This window comes from Schistocerca cancellata, chromosome 3 (assembly GCF_023864275.1).
Source record: "Schistocerca cancellata isolate TAMUIC-IGC-003103 chromosome 3, iqSchCanc2.1, whole genome shotgun sequence".
Lineage (NCBI taxonomy): Eukaryota > Metazoa > Arthropoda > Insecta > Orthoptera > Acrididae > Schistocerca > Schistocerca cancellata.
The window spans coordinates 555,386,189-555,413,112 of NC_064628.1; the positions used below are offsets into that span (position 1 = coordinate 555,386,189).

General features: G+C 37.6%; 1 protein-coding gene across 3 annotated transcripts in view; it reads left to right on the top strand.

Moving 5' to 3' along the window:
• The first annotated feature begins 20 nt into the window (after positions 1-20).
• Positions 21-26,924, top strand: part of LOC126175398 (protein FAM117B-like) — a 95,677-nt gene continuing 68,773 nt past the window's right edge. For all 3 annotated transcript variants that reach the window (XM_049922186.1, XM_049922187.1, XM_049922188.1), the window contains exons 1-4: positions 21-425; positions 770-930; positions 1,132-1,223; positions 13,945-14,099. In XM_049922186.1, coding sequence (XP_049778143.1) covers positions 194-425; positions 770-930; positions 1,132-1,223; positions 13,945-14,099 — 640 coding nt within the window. In that variant the 5' untranslated portion in view covers positions 21-193. The remainder of the gene's footprint in view (positions 426-769; positions 931-1,131; positions 1,224-13,944; positions 14,100-26,924) is intronic.

Below are 26,924 nucleotides of genomic sequence, written 5' to 3' on the forward strand. Positions count from 1 at the left end.
CAGAAGATCGCAAGTGACAAGTCGTGAAAGTCGTTCACTGTGTGGGGTAGTTGTGTAAGAAGAGAATTGTTAAGAATATAGTGGATGTGGAATGGATGGCCGAATGTGCTCGGACGATTCGCGATAGCTCTCTCTTTTACATATCATTAATTAAATAATCGACAGCATAAATCATTATCATCTACATGACAAAATGTCGGGACAGGGTTCACAGCGGGTTCCAAAATCGTCGCCTTGCTCCTCATCAAAGCAGGGTCCAATGAGAGCTACACTGCCCATGTCGTCCCTTTTGAGACAAGGAAGTAATATCAGAAAAAGTAAAAGCAACAGCCCTACGTTATCGCCAACGTCCGCCTGGAAAACGAGAATATCACCGGAGGCTTCTTTATCGGGTCAAAGAAGCCCCGGATCTTTGAGTTATAAAGGTAACCCGCATGATAAGTTTTCGTGAATATATTGAGTTCGTGTCATTATTATCTCGATGGTAGATCGCAGTGATATTGCTCGATTTATAAGCGTCACCCTGTAGTACCGCTATTTGTTTCGATGCAGCTATTGAGTTCACTATTGTATTGTCATACCTTTAAGAAAAGTGATAATATTGGGAATAAACTAAATATATAGTGCGTACGCGTTAAAGTTTGATCCAATTTAATGGAATCTCTGCAATAATTTGCAATGCCCAGTTACTGTTACTGCAATTTTCTTTCACATAACATGTACTCTCAAATGGTTTTACTGAAGCATCATACAGGTTTTTGTATTTCAGGCAAATCGAAAACCTTAAATTCTCGTTCAAGTCATGGGTTTAGTGGCAATAACGTCATACGACGTACAGCTTCCTTGGACACAATATATTTGAAAGGACAGTGGCCAAAAGAAAGTTTCTACATGTATTGTGGCCATCTCCTGGTAGACAAAGCCACACAGGTAAATAACACAAGTCGAATAGTTTTTATGTAGCATTATCTGATGAACCAACCCAAACGTAACAGAAGTTCCATTTACATGCATTTTCTACAAAGAGCAGGGAATAAAATCGTTCTGATAGTGTTCAGATGATTATTAAACATTACGTTTTTATATTTTGTCTGCCTGATTCATGTAATTTGGAAAATACTTCAATTCCAGACGGAAGAGTGGACCAGTGAACAAAGAAAGTCATATAGGTATTCAGAATCTGGAAGTAATGAAGATAAATTAGAGAAATATATAAGGCATAGGTAATGTATCCCAAGATTTGTGCTAATTGGTTAACTTTTAGGAGTATAACAGTAGTTTTTGTGGTTTGAAGTAGTGTTCAGTTTCCAAAGTTTTTCAGAGATGTATGCAAAGTCTTGTCAGTTATCAAGTTTGCAGCTTCCTTATGTTGAGTTTCGCTGTTGCTTTTTGGTGTGGAATATTTGTCAATTAGTTTGTTTTCTTGATGGAGGGGGGGGGGGTTTAGAGCTTACAGCATTCCAGATTGTAGGATGAGAACTGTAGATCTCTGTCAAGTTACTTCACCAGTAGAAAATGTCATATTTAATGTGGATACTGACCTGATTTTGCATGCTTAAAGCTTCAAATCTTATTAGAGTTGTTGATTGTGCAAACTTCTTCCAAATTGAGATATTTATCTGTACTTATTTTCACCAACAAATTTTGAGGGAAAGAAGTATGAAGTTAATAGTAGATTAAGTTCTGATATTGCTGCTGAACATTAATGTTCACTTTTTCATATTGCGTGTGGTGCGCAAGCTTGAGATTTGCATAGTTTGGTAATCAGTTGCATTACTGCAACAAATGGCTTGTTGTTGTGGTCTTGATTCTGGAAGCTGGTTTTGTGTAGATTCTGATAATAGTATTTTCATCTTTGCATGACTACTGCACTCCTGCATGTAATCGAAATTTAACTATATTCAAGCCTTTATTTGACTCTGAAATATGTAATTATTCCTTGAGACCTCAGAATGTCTTATCGATCTCACATCTTTTTAAGTTGTGCCATAAAGCTCTTTTCTATCTGGTTTGATTGGCCTGTTCATTAGATACCTGATTAATCTTGAGCTGTTTTTTTGTAGCAACATCACATTTACGCTTCTTGGTTCTCTCTTTGTCCACATTTCATTCCCATATAAGGCAACACTTAACACCAAATGCTTTCAGAAAAGAATTTAAAGTTCTTAGATTTGTATTCATTGTTCACAAGGTTAACATTTCACAAATGCTTTTTTTATATTGCCACTCTGCATTTTGTATCCCTCTACTTTGTTTTTCATTAGATAGTTTGCTGCCCAAATAAAAAAATGGCTATATTTTTAGGGTCTCATTTCCTTCTCTAGTACCCTCAGTATTACCTAATTTGATTACAGTAGATTTCATTGCCCTGCTTTACTTTAGTTGTTCATCCTATAACTTCCCTTCAAGAAATTATCCATTCCTTCAGCTACTTTTCAACAGGTTTAGGACATTATCAAAAACATTAGTTTTTAATTTGTCCAAACTTCATTACCTTTTCCTCATGACTTACAGTATTGAATACTGAGAGTGAACCGTGCAAACCTTAATAAAATACAATTATTACTGAAGTTAAGGGACAGGGTAAACAATTAGATGTTGTGTGTGTGTGTGTGTGTGTGTGTGTGTGTGTGTGTGTGTGTGGGTGTGTGTGTGTGTGTGAGAGAGAGAGAGAGAGAGAGAGAGAGAGAGAGAGAGGAAGGGGGGGGGGGCTTTGTTACATTCATGAAAGGGGCTGACTGCATGCAATGGTTTGGTGGTTTGGAATATACATTAGGACAGGAGAAGTTAAATTGCTGTGTAACTCGTTCACCAGTTGACTAAATTTTGTTACCAGTTTGGCATTACCAAAAGCTGCATAGAATTCAGTAGATAGATTTAATGAATTTATTCACAAACTTTAGTGTATCCAGATGGCTCAACAGACTAATGTGCCCAGATATTTATCTGAATGTTAAACTTTTTCTTTCATGTCTTATAGTTCCTGAGATGTCGTACTCCTTTTTCCAGATACCATAATGTAATGTAAGGATGTGTGTGTTCATTGCTGTGCATATACATGGGTTAGCTCATTCTCTATACCTTTTTGTCACTGCATCAGTTAACAAGACTGTTCCTTTTTGGTCGGGTAGCCTTTGTTGGAGAAGCATTTGTTCACTAAGAATTTCTTTGATTAGTGGCACTGCCAAGTTTTGTTTCTTTTTACTGTTTCTTGTTGCTTGTTTCTTCTGGGATGGTTCTGGGGTTCCAGCTTTTATTTCTCTAAGCATGGGGATAGGTCATTTTGTAAACTTAGCACTTCTCTACCATATGATTGCTCAGTAATTGTATGCACAAAATGGAAAATTCACTTCAGAAAACCATAAAATTATAGGCAGACTGCATGGCCAGTACTTACCACTTGGAGGCGAAACTCTCTTATTGCTAATACACACAACAGTGGAAACATTAAACCTAGTGTTCTCACTGTTATGTGTTCACTGAAATTTTGTCTCCTAAAGATAAGTATTGGCTAGCTATTCTGTCTCAGTTGTTTACAGCATGAATAGCATGGCATCCTGTTATATTATGGTATGACATACGGCATCAGATCTGGCACACATTGTCCAGAGCTGGTGGTTAGCAGGTGTGACCGTACTAATAACTTAGTTACCCAAGTATTAACTAATTTCACACACTACTTGCAGTGTAAAATAATTTTGTTCTTACACTTAGACCCATGCCACAGAATGCTGAAACCTACTAGTGCAATACACAATTAAAACACACACACACACACACACACACACACACACACACACACACACACACACACACACAAACCTAGTAGTATCACCCTGAAAGTTGTGATAAACTTAATAATTCTCTCCCTCCCCCAGAATATTATCTTTCCTGTTGTTAATGTTAGTTTTGTGTAAGACATTGGTCACTTTAGTCTGTTATGCCCAGTTGGTTGAATTAATGATCCTTGATGTTCCATGCCATGCTTATAATTTACTATACTAAGATTTTGTTGCATAAAGGTAATTGAAAATGAAAGTATATGGTATCCATCAGTTTATTGTTCTAAAACACGCAAGTTTATGTTTATACCAAATTGTATCCCACACACTCAAATAATCGCTGTTCGAGGCTTGTTTCGTATAAGGAAGAACAAATGTTTTTCCTTACCATTAATAAGATTTATCTACAGTTTTGTTAATTTTACGGTCTTCTTTAAGGAGAAATAATGTGTGCATCCCATATTGAAGAAATAAGTGAATCAGTCACCATGAATATCTCAACCAAAGTAAAATATAGTGTAATTGGATAAATAAAAAAATGTACTTATGAAATGGCAGCAGGAGAACACAAACATATAGCTACTTAAATTTGCTAGCTTTTGGAACCAGTGGCCCCCTTCTACTGGGAGAAGGGTTGAAGAAGGAGGAGGACTGGTGAAGGAAAAGGACTGATCAGTAGATTTTTCATCTATCCAATTACATTCTATTTTCTAAAATTAAATATTTTCATTGATATATCAACTCAAGATAAAATTCTGTAACAATAATCAGGTTCCTGTAACTTATCTGCTTCCATGTTTTGCCCATTCCGTATTTTCTGATGAATGATGTAAATCATGTGGACAACAGAACTTGACCCTACATTCCATGTGTGTGATCCAAATGCTTCCATACCAAATGCTGGCTTTTGCATCCCAGCTCTTATCAGCCGGGTGATGTTCACACATTGTGAGCATGCTGAGACAATATCCGATATTGGAAAATTTCTCTATAGAAATTCATGGAAGGCAAGCCAATTGAGCATGAGTTATTGAACTCATAACTTATCAGGGGCTGAAAACTTCCTGTGTAGTGTTGATGTAGCATGCTAACTTATAGGGCCATACATACACCAACTTTACCATTGGTTGACCCACTGTGTCTTCTGAAAGACAGAAATTGAAAGTATTTGACATTATTTGATAGAATACCTGGTCAGTTCTTAGGTGATCTATTGGTAATACCATTATTGATATGAAATAGCTACTTGTGTTATTGAAATATGTTATAATTAAACAAGAAAATGTTTCTCACATGATATAGTAATACAAATAATGACATCTCACATGACAGAGTAATACAACTGCTGCTTCTGGCTGAAACTTGTGTAAACTACTCACCAAACATATTAAATTGGCCCTTTCAAAACAGCAAGGTTTGCTATGATGCAAATATACAGAGCAACAATCTGATAACGGCACAACAGTAGCTGAGCAGTTCTATAATTAAAATGAAACGAAGCTTTTCATCTGAATGCTTGTAACATAACATAATCAAGAGATTTAACTGTGGAGAAGACTCATGTTATACAGTATCATAGAACACCAAGAAATAGTCACCAAGAGTCATAAATTAAATAAAATTGTGTAAATTTCTATCGTGCTGGATAGAAAAGAAAAAGGGAATAATCCAATTTGCAAGATAATCAGAAAACACACATCACCACATTTCACTCAAAAGTATAATTTTTTGGCGAAGCCAGTTGTCAATAAACATATGCTCTGTAGTGCTGTAACTGAAGAGTCTCATTATTTTTAAATTTCTTAGACGTGTGCCAGCACATTTTGTTGTTAATGGAATTCTGGAGGTCAATAAGTTTGTTGAGAATTGGCTGTAAGACACACATATCTGCAACCTTAGAATACATACCTTCTTTATTTAGAGTTGGCACTCTTGTCAAAGATTCAGAGTGGAGTTTCCAGTCTGTCAAGAATTTCGAATCCAAAATTAATCCTGTAACATTTTTTTTCTTCAAATTATGCTCCAACAAATAATGAATTTATTTTTTATATAATAATAAATTTATTTTTTTTATTTACAAAGAAGTCCTGTAATGAATGTTTTTATGTATACACATGCAAAGATATCTTTCGAAGCTCAAAATAATGAGTTACAAAATTTTGAAGATCACCAATAGTAAAATCCCAAGTATACTCACGCACTGGACTTTGTTAAAATATCCCGCTCCTTGAAGACATTTTTTCACTTTCTGTGTAACTATCAAGCCTCAATATGTTTCCACAATTTCCTGTGAACATAAATCTTGGAAGATCTGGCTGAAGCACAGTGGATGTATTTATCTCGTACCACTGGCAAACACTTGCCACTCAACTGACAAACTGCCGTCTCTAATGAAGTAACAGCACACCCTTCCTCACAATCTGAGCTGCTAAATTCAATGTCAAACTATAACTATCCTTTCTTGAAAGCATTGACTAAACAACAATATGGGAGGGAGAGCATGTGTTTTGTTGTTGAGTATTCAAAGCTGCACACAGTAAAAATGATATATGGTGGCAACCACCTCAACCAAAACAATGTAGTCAGGCTACAATTGTAGAGCAGGTGCTCTCTAGTGGCTGAACACAACTACCTGTGCTGAAATGGATATTAAAGCTTTTTTTTTTTTTTTTTCAAAAAAAAAAAAAAAAAGCCTGTTCTGATTGAGTTGCTCATGTATATTCGGGATTCTAAGTTTCTGTCAAAGTAATAAAAATGAGGTAACGTGGGGTTTTATGTTAAGGTGTTAAAAAAAAAAGCTTGAAGCATACTTTGTTGGATATCCTATTTGTAAACTACATGAATATCCCAGATTCTCTGACTATTTTTATTCGTATTTGTCAACCATTGATCGGGTATATCAGATATATACATAATATGTAAAGACACTTACATGCATTCTAAAGTACATATATACGTGATATATAACACAATAAACATTAAGTAGGTAGAAGAATTAATGGAATAAAATTGTCACAATATACTGCTTATACTAACATACAGCTTGTCACTTATCTAAAACAAATTTTCAATAGTGCTACATACCTTTGCACATTGGTTTTAGTTTCTACCTATTTCATTTAAATGGTCACTGTATGATGCTAGTTTTTGAAGTGTCTGCTGTAACAATGTGTCTGAAGCTGTCCATTTCAGATGCTTCTTAAATGTTCTTTAGGTAACTTATTATTTAACTTGTGGTATTCAATATTGTTTTGTTTCTCTTCTTGTGTTTGTTTCTGGCATTCTCTTTTCCTTATGTTATGTTACTGTATAGAGCTGTTTGTGGCATATTGACAGACTTTTCCTGATATTCACTAATGTTTGGAAAATGTATTGGCAGGGGATAGGAAAGATCCCCAGCTCTCTTAAATAATTCCAGCCATCAAAGACCCTTGTTGTTTCCAATTATTATTTGAAGGGTTCTCCTTTGTAATTTGAATGTGCTTTCTGTAAGTTCTGTCTATTTGTGCCCCAGAAAATTACACCATATTTAGTAGCTAAGTGAAGATATGCAGTTTACTTTGAGGCAGTTACAGTTACACCATCTGAGCACAGCATGCAGATGAAATTCTTTCTCCTTGTTGAATTTTCTCTCCAGTCCAGTTAGTTACCTGTATTCATCCCAAAAATTCTTGGTATTTACACAGGATACCAAATCACCATTTAAATTTAATTTATTATTGGTCTTATTTTTGTTTACATAGAAATTTGTACAGTGTGCCTCCATGTTGAGTACAAAGTTATTCTCCTCTGACCACTTGTGTACATCTCTAGCATGTCATCAGCTTTGCACAACTGTAGCTTTGGTGTCTTATCTGTGTTTACATGTTACTTCCTTTGGCGAAGACAATTTTATCTCCCTATGGGAGTCTTTTGATCACAAGCAATACTGAGCCCAGTATACTCTCCTGTGGGACTCCTTTGTTGATATATTTACTGTCTGATGATTTTCTCTACAACTGACATCTGTATTGGTCTGTAAGATGTCTACGGTATTTTCTGTTCACGAGATATGAATGGAGCCACCTGTTTATTACTGATATCATTTCTAGGCCTCTGACTTGTAGAGAAGTATTTTGTGATTTACTGTATCAAACACTTGCATGAATCTCTTTTTAAAAAATACTGTTATGCCCTTGCCTGTTTCCAGGGCCTCCATAATTATTTTAATAAATTCTTCTATTGCTGCTTCTTTACTACTGCCCTGCCTGAATACAAATTATGATTTTACTAGCAAATTATATTTATTAAGATAGACTTCAGGATTGTCTTTCATGACTGTTTGTTATTTTTGAAAGTGAAGACAATAGACTGGTCTGTAGTTTTCTGTATCACACTTTTTGTGTGCTGGCAAAACTCTGGCTTGCATTAAGCTCTCATGAAAGGTACCTGAACTGCACATTGGAACTTCATCTAGCCTTGATGATTTTTTATTTTTTAATCATACTTAAAAACCTCATTCATCATGTGGAGATTAATGTTTGTATTAAAATAAACTTCCTGTCTCAGTTTGAAGGAAACAAAGTGAATGTTTCTGTAAAGAAAAACCTCACCTCTGTGAAGTCGTGCTATGGTTTAACTGTGAATGAATAGTAGTATAAATGAAATAGCAACAGTTTCTATAAGTTTCTGTAATAGTAAGTTTTTCTTCTAGTTGATTTTTCACAGCCAGTCAGTAATGCTCACATTCAATAATGTAAGCGGATAATACTGCTAGATGTTTGAGAATAACACAGATGCAGTTTATACACCCCCATCCCCATGCCCCTCTGACATTCTAATTCTCATATTTTTCATCCATGAAAGTTCTTGTTCCTGATGGAATCAACAAAATAACAACCAAGAAAACAAAGTAAATTAGTACAGTGAAAACAACAATCTGTTGCTAGAGTACTCACGCAACACCAAAAGAGCAATTAATAGCGCAGAAGTAAACAATTACAATCACCAGTACAATGCATCATTCTTGCTGAATCGCTTGAGAAAACGTGAAGAGGTTATGGAAAGCTACACAATGCTGCCTATTGTAAGTATGCATGCTTCTCAAATCAATAAAGTTGATTTAAATGAGAATTCAAAATGTTACTGATAATCTTTATAAATCAACTGACCCTTCAACATTAAATTGACAGGAGGTATGCCAACAAGAAAAAGTGAAGACTTGGCAGAACATCTCAAACAAACAATAATAAGGAACAATAAGTGTTATAGGTACTGGTAAAGAACTGGATACGTTTTGTGGAGAGGAAGCGGTGTGGTTTCATTTAGGCAGAGTAAAAAAATGGCAAAACAGTCAAAAATGTAACTGCTTTCTTGGAAACATTTTTCCTAGATCACAAGAACTTTGCAGTTGAGAAACTTAAGTGCAAAGGGATTTAATTGCAGTTCTATATTAAGTGTTGGATATATTAATGGATTTTTCTGTGTGGCCAAATAATTTAGTTAAGAGGTTTTTTATTCAATAGGAAGGTACAGCTCTCTAATTCAGTAGTTATTCCAGAAGAAAATGTGCCAGACCAAGTCAAACCAGATGTTTTGTACATCAGTGAACTCTAGCTGGCAGAGCAGGAAGGGGATTATTATAGACATGTGGAATATCTTAATGAAGGATTTAAAATACCATCAAAATTAATCAGATTAGTAAAATGTGTATCAATGAAACTTTGTCACATAAAGACACTGGTAGGAGAAACTGAAGATTTTATGGTGTACACTGGACTGAGACAAGGGGATGCCATTTCACCTATTTTATTTAACCTTGTCCTAGAGAAGATTGATAGAGAATTTTCTAAACCCAGTCCACAAGGGATTCAGCTACAGGATGTGAACATTACAAGACTTGCCTATGCAGATGATGTAGCACTAATAAGTAGTTCCAAAAGAGACTTAATCAGAATGATGCAAAATTACTACAAAATTGCTGAGAAAACAGGGTTACATGTTAATGAAGAAAATACAGAATACCTGCCCGTAAGTAATAAAACCAGAAAAGATGCACCTCTGACTGTAGATGGATTCAATTTCAAGACTGTTGACCACTTCAAGTACCTAGGAAGTATTTTTAGTAATAACAACAGAACAGATATAGAAATAGATGCCCGTTTATCAACAGCAAACAAGACACTTTTTAGTTTCATCAAATTCTAAGAAAAAGATCACTTAGCAGTAACTTCAAAATCTGCTTATATCAATCGACCATTATACCTGTGATGTTATATGGATGTGAAACATTAATATTTAGAAAGAAAGATGAAGAAAAACTGTTAATATTTGAAAGAAAAGTACTAAGGAAAATTTTTGGACCTCTATATGACGAAAATAACATGGAATGGAGAATAAGAAGAAATGAAGAATTAAGAGGGCTGTACAAACACCGTAACATCGCCAAAGTGTTCAAGAGGAGAAGGTTGAATTGGGCAGGCCATATAGCAAGAATGACAGACTAGACTACCTAGAATGGCATTCAGCAGAACAATAGAAGGAACAAGAATAAGAGGGAGACCCAGAACCAGATGGCGGGATAACATTTGGAAGACACAATGAGGATGAACAGCAGCAGCAACTGGACAAACAGCGCATTGGACAGGCAGAAGAGGAAGAGGCTCATAGAGCAGGCGTATGGTCGATAAGACCCTTGCCACATGTAAAGTAAGTAAGTAAAGGAATATCTTAAAATGGGAAGTGCATTGTATCATAAAAAGCTGTTCATGATGGGATATCTGTTTGTGTCAACAACAGTGTGTGGAAGTTGATCTCAGAAGTTCTGTAACTCTGGATTTAGAGTTGGCCGCTTTAAAATTGTGTGATGCAAATATTGTTGTGTTCATAAATATGCACCTGGTCGAGACTTTGATAATTTTCTCACCATAGATGGACAGATGTTCATGCTATCTAATGTGCCTGAATTCAAAAATTGTGCTGTGTAGTGACTTCAGCATCCATTTAGGAAAAAGCAGCATTATAGAGAAAACATTAAAGTACTTGGCGAGTAGCTATGGGTTGTATGTTGCTAAGCATGAACCACTAAGAGGAGAGGCATGCTTCGACACTGTCATCACCAACCTGAACATGTGGGACTGCAAAATAAGTGTGGTGGGTCCATTGATAGCAGATCATCAAGCATAAGTTTCCACCTAAATAGTCAAAGGAACCTGCATAGAAAAGCCAGTATGTTGTATTTCTGACTACACATTCAGTAAAAGGATTATAATGGAGAAATTGATAAACATCTTCAAAAATATGCTTTCCGCTTTCCAGGGCTTTTTGGGTATACGAAGTTGTAGGACTGGGACCAAGTGAAGCTTTTAAATATATTTTACAGCTCCTCAAAATAAATTTTGTTGGCTGTTTCCCATCAGTAACCGTAAAGTGTCTTGTAGATAACTTACAAAATAGAAGAAAAATAGCCAGACAAAGTTTGGTATAGTCCCAAGTTGGAAAACATAGTGTGTGTTGTTTTGCTGCTAAATGACCAGTTAAAACAGCAACAGATGCCAGGGCCAAAGATAAATTTAATTCTCATTATCTGAAAGCTGAAAGAATCTACAGGAAGTAAGTAGAAGTAGCCAAGAAGGTATATAATACTTGGTTTCTTTCTGAAGCCTGCAACTTGTGCAAAGCAGCCTTGGAACCGGCTAATTAATACAGAAAAAGACCCACTGTCCCGTTAAATGCTCATACCCTTATGATTTTAACAAATAGTTTATTGATGTTGTTGGGATTGATGTAGCATAAGTGCCAGATTTAGAAATTGATATTACACGCAATATAAGCGTAAGCAGTAAGTAGACGCGCCTTAACCAGGTGGAAGAAAGTGCTTTGAGAGGACAGAGGGATATTATAAAAGGTACTAAATGCCCCGTTAGCACGCACAGAATTTGTACTGGCAAAGACTGTACCAGTGTATAAAAAAGGTGATCCTAACAGTCCACTCAGCTACCAGTTTCTATCATACCTGTACTGGAAAAAGTGATAGAAACAATAATGAAGAACCAACTGTTACGTTATTTTGAAGACGACAATCTCTTCCTGGATAAGCAGGAGGGATTTAGAAGAGGGGAATGTACCTTTACTGCAGTGCTTGATGTAATAAGAAAATTAATGGAAGCATTGGAAGAAAAGAACTACATGCCTTTAATTCTTTGTGATCTAATCAAGACATTAGATCACGTCTGTAATAAGATACTTTTGGAAAAAATAAAACTTTAAGGTGTAAAGGGTGCCATTTTGAGATTGTCATCTCTGCTGGTTTTAATATTTGTCAGTGACTTAAGTTGTGATTGTCATACTCTGCTCTTTGCAGATGATACAACATTAACAACTAGGGGTAGAAATTAAGCTGAGGCACTAAAGGATGCTGAAATTGTGTTTGAAGTAGCCAAAAAGTGGTTCAAAGAAAATAAAATTGAATCAAATGAAGACAAAACCCAAAAAATATTATGCAGGTTTGGTGACTGTGGACTCTCAGCAAATGTTGATAGTGTCAAACTCTTGGGAAGCACAATTGACAGTAAGTTGACGTGGACTGAATACATTGCACATTTGTGTTCTGAGCTCTCTTGAGAAATTTATCTCATGAAACTTAGATGTTTGATAACAGATCACAATATATTATGCCCTGTTCGACAGCTACATCACATATGGATAACTGCTGTGGAGGTAAGAAATTTCTTCCAACAAGAAATTTGACCACTGTAGACCCATTTCCAAGCAGTTGGGAATAATGGCAATATTTAAGCACTATTTTTTCAACTCTCTTGTCTACAGAAAATAAAGTATCCTTCTGCAAGAAGTTCACAACTATGACACACAAAATAAGGCTGACTTTGATATTCTACGCTGTCACCTAAGTGAGGCACTGGACAGTTTTCTGACAGCAGCCCTGCATTTAGCACACAGGATCTAACTGCAGTCAAATTTGCTGTCATCCTGTTGTGACACTGTCATGCAGATGGTCAGTGGAAAGTCTGATGTCTTGAACATGGAATTTCTGCTGGTTGCTGGTGTCCTTTACGTATCTCTTCTTGCATCGGGCACATTATGGTTGACATTATGAAAATGGCCAAAGCGTGTGACTGATATATCCAGTCATATATCCGCTTTCAAACTCTGTAACAAACATAATCAATGTAAGGGCCACCTACATCACACTTTGCTTATCTGCATCAAAAATGGTTGTAGATAAATAATTTGATCTAGGTAGCTCTTTCATTGTGCACCTTTATTGTTGACTTTAAGAATTTATTTTTTATGATCAGACTATTCTGACCAATAGTTAAAATATCTGCCGAAATTACATGTGTGATAAATTGTGTTTGACCTATGTTTTTAAAATATTCCAGTAACTATGGATACCTTCCTCTCCATTGATACTATTAATTGTTTGAGAGAGGTTTTTTTCAGTTGCTGCTGAAATCCAGTAATGAACACCGATTGCCATGAATCTTCACCAGCTGTTTAAATTTTATTTATTTTCATTACCAGTTTGACTGTATGCCTGTTCTCAAATCGGAATTGTGCAATTACTGCGTTATCAAAGTTTAAAGCATCTGATTAGTTAGTGAATGAAAACACTACAGTGTACAGGATGATAAAATCTATGCCACAAGTGTGTAGTAATTGTGTGAACTCCACTTGAAAATAAGTTTACCATGTGAAATTAGTTCAAGTAGTGTTCAATATTTAAATTATGGACCTGACATGGGTGGTAGTTGATGTCGCGTATTGGATTTTGAATAATGCTAATCTTTTTCCATAAATTTAAATGCATTAGTAGCAGTTTCTTTATCTAGGGTTTTCCTCATTCTGTTTATAAAGTTCTATTGCATATTACTCGTAACTTTAAAAACGGCTCTAAATGCTCACATCCCTCCTTATTCCTGTTACTAGACATAGATTGTGGCAAATCTGGAAGCAGCATTATGTTTAAACTTGTTTAGGAATTAAATCTAAGGAGTTTTATGCATGCATCTCTCACATTTCGATTTTAATCTTAATGACTTTGATGTCAACAGGATATCAAACATGCTTCTGCTATGATCTGAAGATGTATATGTAATACATTCTGTCAAAATGGTTGATTGTTGCATATTATTCTGTATTTCATTCTTGCATGTCCATTCAGGTTGCAAAGAACAAATAAGGAAGGTACAAGTAGCCGTGAGAGGACTGCTGCTTTTGGTTTGATCTTGCAACAGAGTACAACAGTACCCCTTAGCGAGCATGCGCCAACATTGCTGCCTAGTACGGGTACGAACACCATGCCTGCCACTGCCACAGGTAAGTGTGTAAGAAAATAATTCCTGTGTTGATGATAAGCAGAGCAAAGTGAAGGGGGAAAGGTCATGAATCGTTTATTTAGGGTGTAAATAAAGCCACAATATTTTCCATTCACAGAAGTGTGGTGGCCAGTAAGTTCTGAGAATAGATTGAGCTGCCTAGTACAGGCTCCACAAACATCTGCTCCCAGCTAGTGTGTGAACTGTTGTGAATACAGGGGAATCTTGCTTTTCTCAATCCCCTTTTCTCTCTCACTGCTTTTTCCCAGACCCTCCACTCAAAAAGTATGATGTGTTGTCTATCTAAAGAACTTTCCACTGATAATTTAGTTGATTGTGTTGCAGCTAGAATACACTTGGGAAGTAATGCTTTCAAAGTAAACACACGGAACCCCCATGAAAATGTAGCAGAAATAATCTTTTGACAAGGGGTTACTTAACTCCCAACGAAACAGAGAACATAAGTGTAAATGATGCTACTTTCAATTATTCAAAGGTGGTCAATAAAATCTTATTACAGTGCCTGACAAAAAAAAAGGTGAAGCGCACAGAATACATGGTCAGATGTCAATCTAACTTCATACTCGGCCACCCAGCCGGCAGGCATTTAAATGACCAGTGTTGCAATTCTCTCTGACAAGTAAAATGGCTACCACAGTGCATTTGTATCGTTCATGTTTAGCATCGTTGCCAGGCATGTTTGCTTCTAGAAAGAGCTTGAACTGTGTCAGCTGGCGAGTGATCATTATGGAGGACTCGGATATTCCGTATACTCTTGTGAGGCAGTGTTATCAGCACCTGCCAGAGTTAAAAAAGGGGCTTCAAATCATACAATATCCAGACTTTAGGGCATTCAGATGTCACAGTGCCCCAATGTTGAACTTCTTGGGGCTGTGATGACAGGCATACTCGTTAATGCCACAAGGGAGGATCATTGTATTGTGCATGAAGCACATTATACCCCTCCTCATATCCACCTGTCATTTGAGAACAAGTAATGGACCACCTGCAACATTGTGTGTCTTCTTGCACCATTTAGTCAAGACTAGCAGCAGTTGTACTATAGAATTACTGTCCCATGTGTAGGTTGTAGGCTGCTGTAGCACCACAGCACAAAGAGCTGTGTTTGGAGTAATTCCATGACTGGGAAGTACGGACTACTTATCGATGACATCACATTGTTTAGAGCGGCACATCGTGGTTCCGTACTACCTCGAATGACCATCGTTGGTGAGTACGGTGGTGACCTGGCTAGAGGTCTCATTTTTCCAAAGTTTGGGAGATGCACAGTGGTGTTAATTCTACTGTCATAATCAGAGAAGCCATTGGTTATGTCTTCATGCCCAGCTGGTAGTGATTAAAGGAATTTTGACAGCACAACAGTGCGTCGCAGATATACTGCTTCCTCTTGTGTTATCTGTCATGTAACATTATGGCGGTGCCACATTTCAATAGGACAGGGCTTGTCCACACGTGGCAAGTGTCAGTGAATTATGTGCATGATGTTGAGGTAGTGCCTTGGCCAGCAAGAGTGCCAATTCTTTCTCCGATAGAAAATGCATGGGACCAGATCGGTCAAAAACTCCGTCCCAGTTCAGTATCCAGAACATTGAGAACCATTTAAAACAGTTGTAGAAATAATCAATGCATGTTTTCAGGCCAGAGGTGTTGCAGTGTCCTTAAATTCCTGTTGTCACAGCTTCTAATGTTTGTGCTGTTTGTTTGTAATGAAGGTCATGGCAACAGACTGATCTGGCACGTATGTTGTGCTCTAAGTTGGGTTGAACAGTGATAGTTTGGTTGTGGTTATGCATAGCCAACAAAGCTAGGCTACATTTGATGAAGAGTTCAAGTAATTAAGCAGAAGACAATTGGTGGTCACTGATTGTGTGTGTGTCTTACAATAATTTACCATTTTGGCTATATATCAAGTATCAGATTGTGTCCATAGCTTGTGGTCTAGTGGCTAGCGTTGCTGCCTCTGGATCATGGGGTCCCAGGTTTGATACCTGGCAGGGTTGGGGACTTTCTCTGCCTGGGTACTGGTTGTTTTTATCATCATCATCATCATCATCATTCGTGGCAGTGGCCACATTGGACTGTGAAAAAAATTGGGTTGTGTAAAAATTGGGACTTCGTACAGGCGCTGATGACCACACAGTGGAGTGCCCCACCAACCAAACTTCATCATCACAGATTGTTTTATGTTATGTTACATATTGTGCCTACTTTTGTAGTTCCAGCAAGTTTGTTTTTATGTTTTTAATTTTTTTGAATAAAATGAATCATTGCTCATTTTTAATTTGTTGTTATCAGAATTTGACAAAATTGCCTCCACTAATTGCTGTGAAACACATAGCTCATGCTGTCATGTAGGCTACATTCAACAACTTCTTGAACACATCCCTGATCTAGACTCAGACAGAAAAATTTTACTTGGTAAAAGTCATTACCTAGAAGTAATGTCAGACAGCTCAAATGCCTTTGGAAAACATATTTAACCAGTGTGTTAAGGTGTGTTATATCAATATTTTGTTTCTTTTTGTGACCGAAGTTCCTCTCTTAAACCTTGAATAGTTAAACCTTGAATAGGTGATCATTCAAATGCGTCTGGTGGCAAGCTACATAGTTTTGCATGCGGATGGCTCATACCACTGTTTTTGGGATTAGTGATTACATTCTAAGCAAATTTTCATGCAATTCTGAGCATTAGGGGTTGTACACTTTGCTTACAACCATCATACTAATATCATTTCAATAATACAAACCGTACGTGGATTCACATCAAGGACTTTGCAAAGAACAAAAAAGTGCACAGGTACACTTTGAAATCCTAACACAGAACAAAGTAAATAATCACCAGCCCAGTGTAATGCATGAAACATCTGGAAACTCAAAGGAAAGCATTGGAAAATGGATGTGGTCAAGAAAGAAATTGTAGAGTGTCTTACGTCCGTTCCTTAAGAGAGCATTTATAATCAGAATAGGTCATGACTGAAGATCCACCAGACATCTTACTCTACTTCGACAACCATCCAATATTTTACCAGTACATCAACTTGTTCGATTACAACAGCAGACAAGGGAAATACTGATTTTAACAGGTTAGAGGTTGAAGATCCATTTCTGGTATAAAATTTTCATTCTTTCATTCAGAGGGCAAATTGAAATCTACAAGGAAAAAATGTGTTGGTGCAATGAACAGCACTGGGAAAAGGCTACTCAGCATTTATTTCAAAGTATGGACAGGTAATGAAATCAAATTTATTGACACTTCAATACAATCTATATTGCACAAAGGGCAGCCCACCTTTATTAAAGGAAATTGAAAATACCTCGAGAAAAATGGCCAATTACACTAATGAACTAGTTAATACAGGTAGTCAAAATAAACTGCATTAAAAAAACATTTCCAGCCTTTAATGACTATGTGCATGGATTGTTGGAAATTGAAATCTGATAGGGAACCTAGCAAATCTGAAAAGGGAAGTGCAGTATCATAGGACACAGTAGGGTGAAATGGAAAGAAGATAGAGATTTCTGGTCAGATGAGTATAGGGTGATGCCAACAGCATCAGAGAAAGATATAACGGGAAATATTCATTGAGAATAGGTACATAGATAAGACAAAGAGGGAGTTACTGTGAATAGTTGAGTGATCAGTGATACGATTCTTCTCACAAGACTTGACAGAAAACCTTAGGTAACAACAATACTTAAAGTATACACATTGTTACATCTCAACCAGAAGGGGGGAGGGGAAGGTGAGTAAGTATGAGGGCATTGAATACCAAACTGATTGTAACAAAATATTAGGGGAAGGAATAGAAGACAGAATTGTGGAACAATGAGCTTGTCAGTAGTAATGAGAGGATAAACGCTTATTGAGTTCTGCTGTACATCCCAGCTAATAGGAAAAAATACTAGCTGGATTACAGCATGAGACAGATTCCAAAATTATCACTGGATTGTATGGTGAAACCAAGAGCAGATATACAGGGTGTTGAGAAATTCCCATTACAGACTTCTAGGATAATAATATTTTGAGTACAAACCCATCTCCAGAAACATTATTTCTGTTGTACGACTGTTTCAATTCAGATGTTTCTCATCCACTTCTGTGTGAGGAATTGAGTTAGGCGTGAGACAGTACAGTTGTTAGGTAACGTTACGAAGGGAAACATAACAAAACATCCATTTATCAGTTAAGCAAGTTTGTTTGTATTAACACTTAACCATTAGGTATGTGCGTTATTCCAAAACAAGAAAGAACCCAGCATACTATACATGCAGAACAGTACTGATGCATTACAACAGTGGTTTGATGTGGCAACCACCAGAGTCTTTACAGATATTGTACCTATGAAGCACGCTCCGGTAAACGCTCACCATCTCATGTGACGCCTCTTTAGTTTCTAATGTAGCAGCCAGAACACATGTCAACATATCTTCCTCTGTCTCTTCATGAGATGCATAAGATGGAAAGCATAGATAACATTCCATTAAAATTTGTAAAATCATCGAGGGAAGAAGCAGTCGAAGATGATTTGAGTTTGTGGAATCTAAACTTGAAACACAACATGGTTCTTTCAGAAAAATATCATACACACTGTCCCGAAGATATCAAAACCCACAAAATGTGAGAACTATCACACAGTCAACTTAACAGCCAATACAGTTGAGTTGCTGATGAGTACAATGTACAGAAAGATGTAGAAGAAAATTGGAGATCTGTTAGATGACAATCAGTTTGACTTCTACGTCTACATCTACATCCATACTCCGCAAGCCACCTGACGGTGTGTGGTGGAGGGTACCTTGAGTACCTCTATCGGTTCTTCCTTCTATTCCAGTCTCGTATTGTTCGTGGAAAGGAGGATTGTCGGTATGCTTCTGTGTGGGCTCTAATCCCTGATTTTATCCTCATGGTCTCTTTGCGAGATATACGTAGGAGGGAGCAATATACTGCTTGACTCTTCGGTGAAGGTATGTTCTCGAAACTTCAACAAAAGCCTGTACTGAGCGTCTCTCCTGCAGAGTCTTCCACTGGAGTTTATCTATCATCTCCGTAACGCTTTCGTGATTACTAAATTATCCTGTAACGAAGCGCGCTGCTCTCCGTTGGATCTTCTCTATCTCTTATATCAACCCTGTCTCGTACGGATCCCACACTGCTGAGCAGTATTCAAGCAGTGGGCGAACAAGCGTACTGTAACCTAGTTCCTTTGTTTTCGGATTGCATTTCCTTAGGATTCTTCCAATGAATCTGTCTGGCATCTGCTTTACCAACAATCAACTTTATATGATCATTCCATTTTAAATCACTCCTAATGCGTACTCCCAGATAATTTATGGAATTAACTGCTTCCAGTTGCTGACCTGCTATTTTGTAGCTAAATAATAAGGGGTCTATCTTTCTATGTATTCACAGCACATTACACTTGTCTGCATTGAGATTCAATTGCCATTCCCTGCACAATGCGTCAATTCGTTGCAGATCCTACTGCATTTCAGTACAATTTTCCGTTGTTACAACCTCTCGATATACCACTGCATCATCTGCAGAAAGCCTCAGAGAACTTCTGATGTCATCCACAAGGTCATTTATGTATATTGTGAATAGCAACGGTCCTACGACACTCCTGAAATCACTCTTACTTCGGAAGACTTCTCTCCATTGAGAATGACACGCTGCGTTCTGTTATCTAGGAACTCTTAAATCCAATCACACAATTGGTCTGATAGTCCATATGCTCTTACTTTGTTCATTAAACGACTGTGGGGAGCTGTATCGAACGCCTTGCGGAAGTCAGGAAACACGGCATCTACTTGCGAACCCGTGTCTATGGCCTTCTGAGTCTCGTGGACGAATAGCGCGAGCTGGGTTTCACACAACCGTCTTTTTCGAAACCCATGCTGATTCCTACAGAGGAGATTTCTAGTCTCCAGAAAAGTCATTATACTCGAACACAATACGTGTTCCAAAATTCTACAACTGATCGACGTTAGAGATATAGGTCTATAGTTCTGCACATCTGTTCGAAGTCCCTTCTTGAAAACAGAGATGACCTGTGCCCTTTTCCAATCCTTTGGAACGCTACGCTCTTCTAGAGACTTACGGTACACCGCTGCAAGAAGGGGGGGCAAGTTCCTTCACCTACTCTGCGTAAAATCGAACTAGTATCCAATCAGGTCCAGCGGCCTTTCCTCTTTTGAGCGATTTTAATTGTTTCTCTATCCCTCTGTCGTCTATTGCGATATCTACCATTTTGTCATCTGTGCAACAATCTAGAGAAGGAACTACAGTGCAGTCTCCCTCTGTGAAACAGCTTTGGAAAAAGACATTTAGTATTTCGGCCTTTAGTCTGTCATACTCTATTTCAGTACCATTTTGGTCACAGATTGTCTGGACATTTTGTTTTGATCCACCTACCGCTTTGACATGTTGTTGTTGTTGTTGTTGTTGTTGTTGTTGTTGTGGTGGTCTTCAGTCCTGAGACTGGTTTGATGCAGCTCTCCATGCTACTCTATCATGTACAAGCTCCTTTATCTCCCAGCGCCTACTGCAACCTACGTCCTTCTGAATCGGCTTAGTGTATTCATCTCTTGGTCTCCCTCTAAGATTCCTGCCCTCCAATGCTAAATTTGTGATCCCTTGATGCCTCAGGACATGTCCTACCAACCGATCCCTTCTTCTAGTCAAGTTGTGCCACAAACTTCTCTTCTCCCCAATCCTATTCAATACTTCCTCATTAGTTATGTGATCTACCCATCTAATCTTCAGCATTCTTCTGTAGCACCACATTTCGAAAGCTTCTATTCTCTTCTTGTCCAAACTATTTACCGTCCAGGTTTCACTTCCATACATGGCTACACTCCATATAAATACTTTCAGAAATGACTTCCTGACACTTAAATCTATACTCGATGTTAACAAATTTCTCTTCTTCACAAACGCTTTCCTTGCCATTGCCAGTCTACATTTTATATCCTCTCTACTTCGACCATCATCAGTTATTTTGCTCCCCAAATAGCAAAACTCCTTTACTACTTTAAGTGTCTCATTTCCTAATCTAATACCCTCAGCATCATCCGACTTAATTCGACTACATTCCATTATCCTCATTTTGCTTTTGTTGTTGTTCACCTTATATCCTCCTTTCAAGACACTGTCCATTCCATTCAACTGCTCTTCCAAGTCCTTTGCTGTCTCTGACAGAATTACAATGTCATCGGCGAACCTCAAAGTTTTTGTTTCTTCTCCCTGGATTTTAATACCTACTCCGAATTTTTCTTTAGATTCTTTATTGTTTGCTCAATATACAGATTGAATAACATCGGGGAGAGGCTACAACCCTGTCTCACTCCCTTGCCAACCACTGCTTCCCTTTCATGCCCCTCGACTCTTATAACTGCCATCTGGTTTCTGTACAAATTGTAAATAGCCTTTTGCTCCCTGTACTTTACCCCTGCCACCTTTAGAATTTGAAAGAGAGTATTCCAGTCAACATTGTCAAAAGCTTTCTCTAAGTCTACAAATGCTAGAAACGTAGGTTGGCCTTTCCTTAATCTTTCTTCTAAGATAAGTCGTAGGATCAGTATTGCCTCACGTGTTCCAACATTTCTACGGGATCCAAACTGACCTTCCCCGAGGTTGGCTTCTACCAGTTTTTCCTCTCGTCTGTAAATAATTCGCATTAATATTTTGCAGCTGTGACTTATTAAACTGATAGTTCGGTACTTTTCACATCTGTCAACACCTGATTTCTTTGGGATTGGAATTATTATATCCTTCTTGAAGTCTGAGGGTATTTCGCCTGTCTCGTACATATTGCTCACCAGAAGGTAGAGTTTTGTCAGGACTGGCTCTCCCAAGGCCGTCAGTAGTTCTAATGGAATACTGTCTACTCCAGGGGCCTTGTTTCGACTCAGGTCTTTCAGTGCTCTGTCAAACTCTTCACGCAGTATCGTATCTCCCATTTCATCTTCGTCTACATCCTCTTCCATTTCCATAATATTGTCCTCAAGTACATCGCCCTTGTATAGACCCTCTATATACTCCTCCCACCTTTCTGCTATCCCTTCTTTGCTTAGAACTGGGTTTCCATCTGAGCTCTTGATATTCATGCAAGTGGTTCTCTTTTCTCCAAATGTCTCTTTAATTTTCCTGTAGGCAGTATCTAACTTACTCCTAGTGAGATAAGCCTCTACATCCTTACATTTGTCCTCTAGCCATCCCTGCTTAGCCATTTTGCACTTCGTGGCAATCTCATTTTTGAGACGTTTGTATTCCTTTTTGCCTGCTTCATTTACTGCATTTTTATATTTTCTCCTTTCATCAATTAAATTCAAAATTTCTTCTGTTACCGAAGGATTTCTACTAGCTCTCGTCTTTTTACCTACTTGATCCTCTGCTGCCTTCACTACTTCATCCCTCAGAGCTACCCATTCTTCTTCTACTGTGTTTCTTTCCCCCATTCCTGTCAATTGCTCCCTTATGCTCTCCCTGAAACTCTGTACTACCTCTGGTTTAGTCAGTTTATCCAGGTCCTATCTCCTTAAATTCCCACCTTTTTGCAATTTCTTCAGTTTTAATCTACAGTTCATAACCAATAGATTGTGGTCAGAGTCCACATCAGCCCCTGGAAATGTCTTATAATTTAAAACCTGGTTCCTAAATCTCTGTCTTACCATTATATTATCTATCTGATACCTTTCAGTATCTCCAGGATTCTTCCATGTATACAACCTTCTTTTATGATTCTTGAACAAAGTGTTAGCTATGATTAAGTTATGCGCTGTGCTATATTCTACCAAACGGCTTCCTCTTTCATTTCTTACCCCCCAATCCATATTCACGTACTATGTTTCCTTGTCTCCCTTTTCCTACTCTCGAATTCCAGTCACCCATGACTGGAATTGGAGAGTAGATCCTCCCTTCACTACCTGAATAATTTCTTTTATCCCATCATACATTTCTTCAATTTCTTCGTCATCTGCAGAGTTAGTTGGCATATAAACTTTTACTACTGTAGTAGGCGTGGGCTTCGTTTCTATCTTGGCCACTATAATACGTTCACTATGCTGTTTGTAGTAGTTTACCCACACTCCTATTTTTTTTATTCATTATTAAACCTACTGCTGCATTACCCCTATTTGATTTTGTATTTATAACCCTTCATTCACCCGACCAGAAGTCTTTCCTCCTGCCACCGAACTTCACTAATTCCCACTATATCTAACTTTAACCTATCCATTTCCCTTTTTAAATTTTCTAACCTACCTGCCTGATTAAGGGATCTGACATTCCACCCTCCGATCTGTAGAACGCCTGTTTTCTTTCTCCTGATAACGACGTTCTCTTGAGTAGTCCCCGCCCGGAGATCTGAATGGGAGACTATTTTACCTCCGGAATATTTTACTCAAGAGGCCGCCATCATCATTTAATCATACTGTAAAGCTGCATGCCCTCGGGAAAAATTACGGCTGTAATTTCCCCTTGCTTTCAGCTGTTCGCAGTACCAGCACAGCAAGGCCGTTTTGGTTAGTATTACAAGGCCAGATCAGTCAATCATCCAGACTGTTGCCCCTGCAACTACTGAAAAGGTTGCTGCCCCTCTTCAGGAACCACACATTTGTCTGGCCTCTCGACAGATACCCCTCTGTTGTGGTTGCACCTACGGTATGGCTATCTGTATTGTTGAGGCAAGCAAGCCTCCCCACCAACGGCAAGGTCCTTGGTTCATGGGGTGGGGGAGGGGGGGGGGGCTTTGACATCAGACCAAAATTTCTTAGGATTTTCTGCCAAGTCAGTACATAGAACTTTACTTTCTAATTTATTGAACGCCTCTGGCATAGCCCTCCTCACACTACATTTCGCTTCGGGTAATTTTTGTTTGTCTGCAAGGCTTTGGCTATGGCTATGTTTATGTTTGCTGTGAAGTTCCCTTTGCTTCCGCAGCAGTTTTCTAACTCGGTTGTTGTACCACGGTGGCTCTTTTCCATCTCTTACGATCTTGCTTGGCACATATTCATCTAACGCATATTGTACAATGATTTTGAACTTTGTCCACTGATCCTCAACACTATCTGTACTTGAGACAAAACGTTTGTGTTGAGCCGTCAGGTACTCTGTAATCTGCTTTTTGTCACTTTTGCTAAACAGAAAAATTCTTCCTACCTTTTTTAATATTTCTATTTACAGCTGAAATCATCAGTGCAGTAACCGCTTTATGATAGCTGATTCCCTGTTCTGTGTTAACTGTTTCAAATAGTTCGGGTCTGTTTGTCACCAGAAGGTCTAATATGTTATCGCCACAAGTCGGTTCTCTGTTTAACTGCTCAAGGTAGTTTTCATGTACAGTAAAGGCACCTGGGTTGCCATTCCAGTGTCATGTTTGATAATGCAAGCAGTGCTTAAGAAAAATACTAGGACACTTCTTTGTGCTTTGTCGACCTAGAAAAATCTAGATGCTAGACATTAGAAATTCTCAAAAGAAATGAAATAAGCTATAGGGGAAGACAGGTAAAGTAAAAGAAGTAAGGGGGAACAACAACAACTGCAGACAAAAAACAGAGTTTGGATTAAAAATGGCGTAATGTAAGGTTGCAGTCTTTCTTTTCTGCTATTCAAACCTGTACCTTGAAGAAGCAGTGACACAAATAAAAGAACTTTTCAGTAGGAGATAAAAATTAATATTAAAGGGCTCTGACATCAAGAAGTTGCCACAATAGAGGAACTTGTGGCAGGATGCATCAAAGCGATTAGAGACGGATGACTCGAAAAGATAATTTAATCAAAATGGTAAAGAGTGGATTGATGTTGATACATTCAGATTTTCTGTATTTCTTCAGATGAGGTGGTGTTCTAGAGAATGGGTATCTGAATTGCAGAGTATGTATACTCTATCAGAAAATCATCAGTATAATCCAGTGAGTTTTATTTACGCCATCTTGTATTAGGAAGCACTTATTACTTGTCAGTGTTACATCTTTTAATGAAAACTGTTTGCAATGTGACAGAGTGTAAGCCTATGTCTTCTGATTTCTTATGGAATGAGAACAGTACCCATACAGTAATTAAATTACAACACAGAATGTACGAAAGATTGTGACAGCTAACCATTCACCTCGAGATGAAACTTGGTTGGCACACACACAGAAAAGATAATGGTCACCAGCATCTGAAATGGCTTTATTTTTCCTTGCTTTAGTACAGCAAGAAAAGAACATGTGAGGGGAAGTCATATTCCCACCCTGAAATACCACTTCCCATGAGAAAACCAATGATTCCCATTTAACTTTACCATCAATCTCTTGTGGCTTCCATGCCAAACAAGACTGCACAGTGCTGAAAACATTGAACTCTTTTTTAATGGTAGTCAATTCACTATACATTTCCCCAAATCATTAAAATCAAATGTCAGGGCTGTTGAAAAGAACTTAGCTGATTTCCTATTCCATCATGTTCCTTGCTTCCTTCTTGTAACTTCTCTCTTGCTGATGTACTTCACCTCACACTTCCAGAAGGCTTCCTCCCCCACCTCCAAGGGCAAAGAAAGTACAAGCCACAAACATCTTATCTAAACTCCTAATTTTTTATTAACTTATCCTCTAATTTTGTATCTCCTGCTGAAGCTTGTAGAGCAATGATTGAAAAAAATGTCTCCACATTATCATATTGTACATATGCAAAAGTAAATCTCTGACCAGCAAGTACATATTTTTCACAGTTACTTAAGTGATATTTATGAACCAAGCATTCCTTAGTGGTCTGTGTTTCTAGTGCTGAAGTTCACATATTTTTGATGACATTTTGTCATATACTTCTTGTTGTTACCACTAGCCTTCTTCACCTTTCTTACAGATAGTATCAATGAAATTAGTTTTTCAGGTGCCTCTAACAAATGCAATAGAAATCATTGAAATGCTGTGCACTCTGATATGTGAGAAGCTATCACTTTGCATTCACTATGTTCAATGTATTATCTGTTTTTGTGCGGTAATTGTTTTGTTATTAGTAATGTTGACACTTCTGTCAGATGTCTAAACCTTTGGTAAATGTTTTAGGGTCCCACCATAGATTTCATCAAGTTTGTTAAAAATAAAAGTCGAACACATCTTTGTGGTTAAACTGTGTCTATTTTCATACGTGCAGTTACCCTTAAAGCTATAGTTTTCTTTCAAGACAAAATACTTGCTGATGTGCCAGTAAAGATACTAATAGATACACACTCTGCTTGTATGTTGCCTTTTTATTAATTTGTTGTGTAAGATTGTGATATGCCCCATTAAAAACTGTTTTAAATATGAATTTAAGTGTTCTCTTATCAGTAGAAAAATGATATTGATCTGCAATAATACTGTGCATCATTGTGATATTGACTATACATTAAAGATGGCGTCAATCAGTTCTGCTTGTTCTTTTTGCCAGAGCTACTTTAATATGAGAGTATAAGCAAACACAACTGACAGTATACAAGGTGAACCCAGAGTCCACTGTAAAAAAATTTTTGGAGGTTGTTCAGGTACAATTTTTTGAATAATTTAATAGAAGAGATGGATCATTTCTGGTGGATCATTACAGAGTAATTGCATTTCCCTTTTTGTATCTTCATTTATCTTGGTGTCTGTATTGTACTGAAAATACCAGCACAAGAGATCAAATGTTATCAGGTATGCACTGTATGTCTTGTTTGGTAACAAATTTGTTCATTTCACTTGTGATACTTGCTGTTGATGGCAATACCACTTTATTCTCTGCCCTCTAGTTTACAACTAGTACTACTTTTTTCTGTTGAGAAGAGGTTTGGTTTTCAGGCAGTGT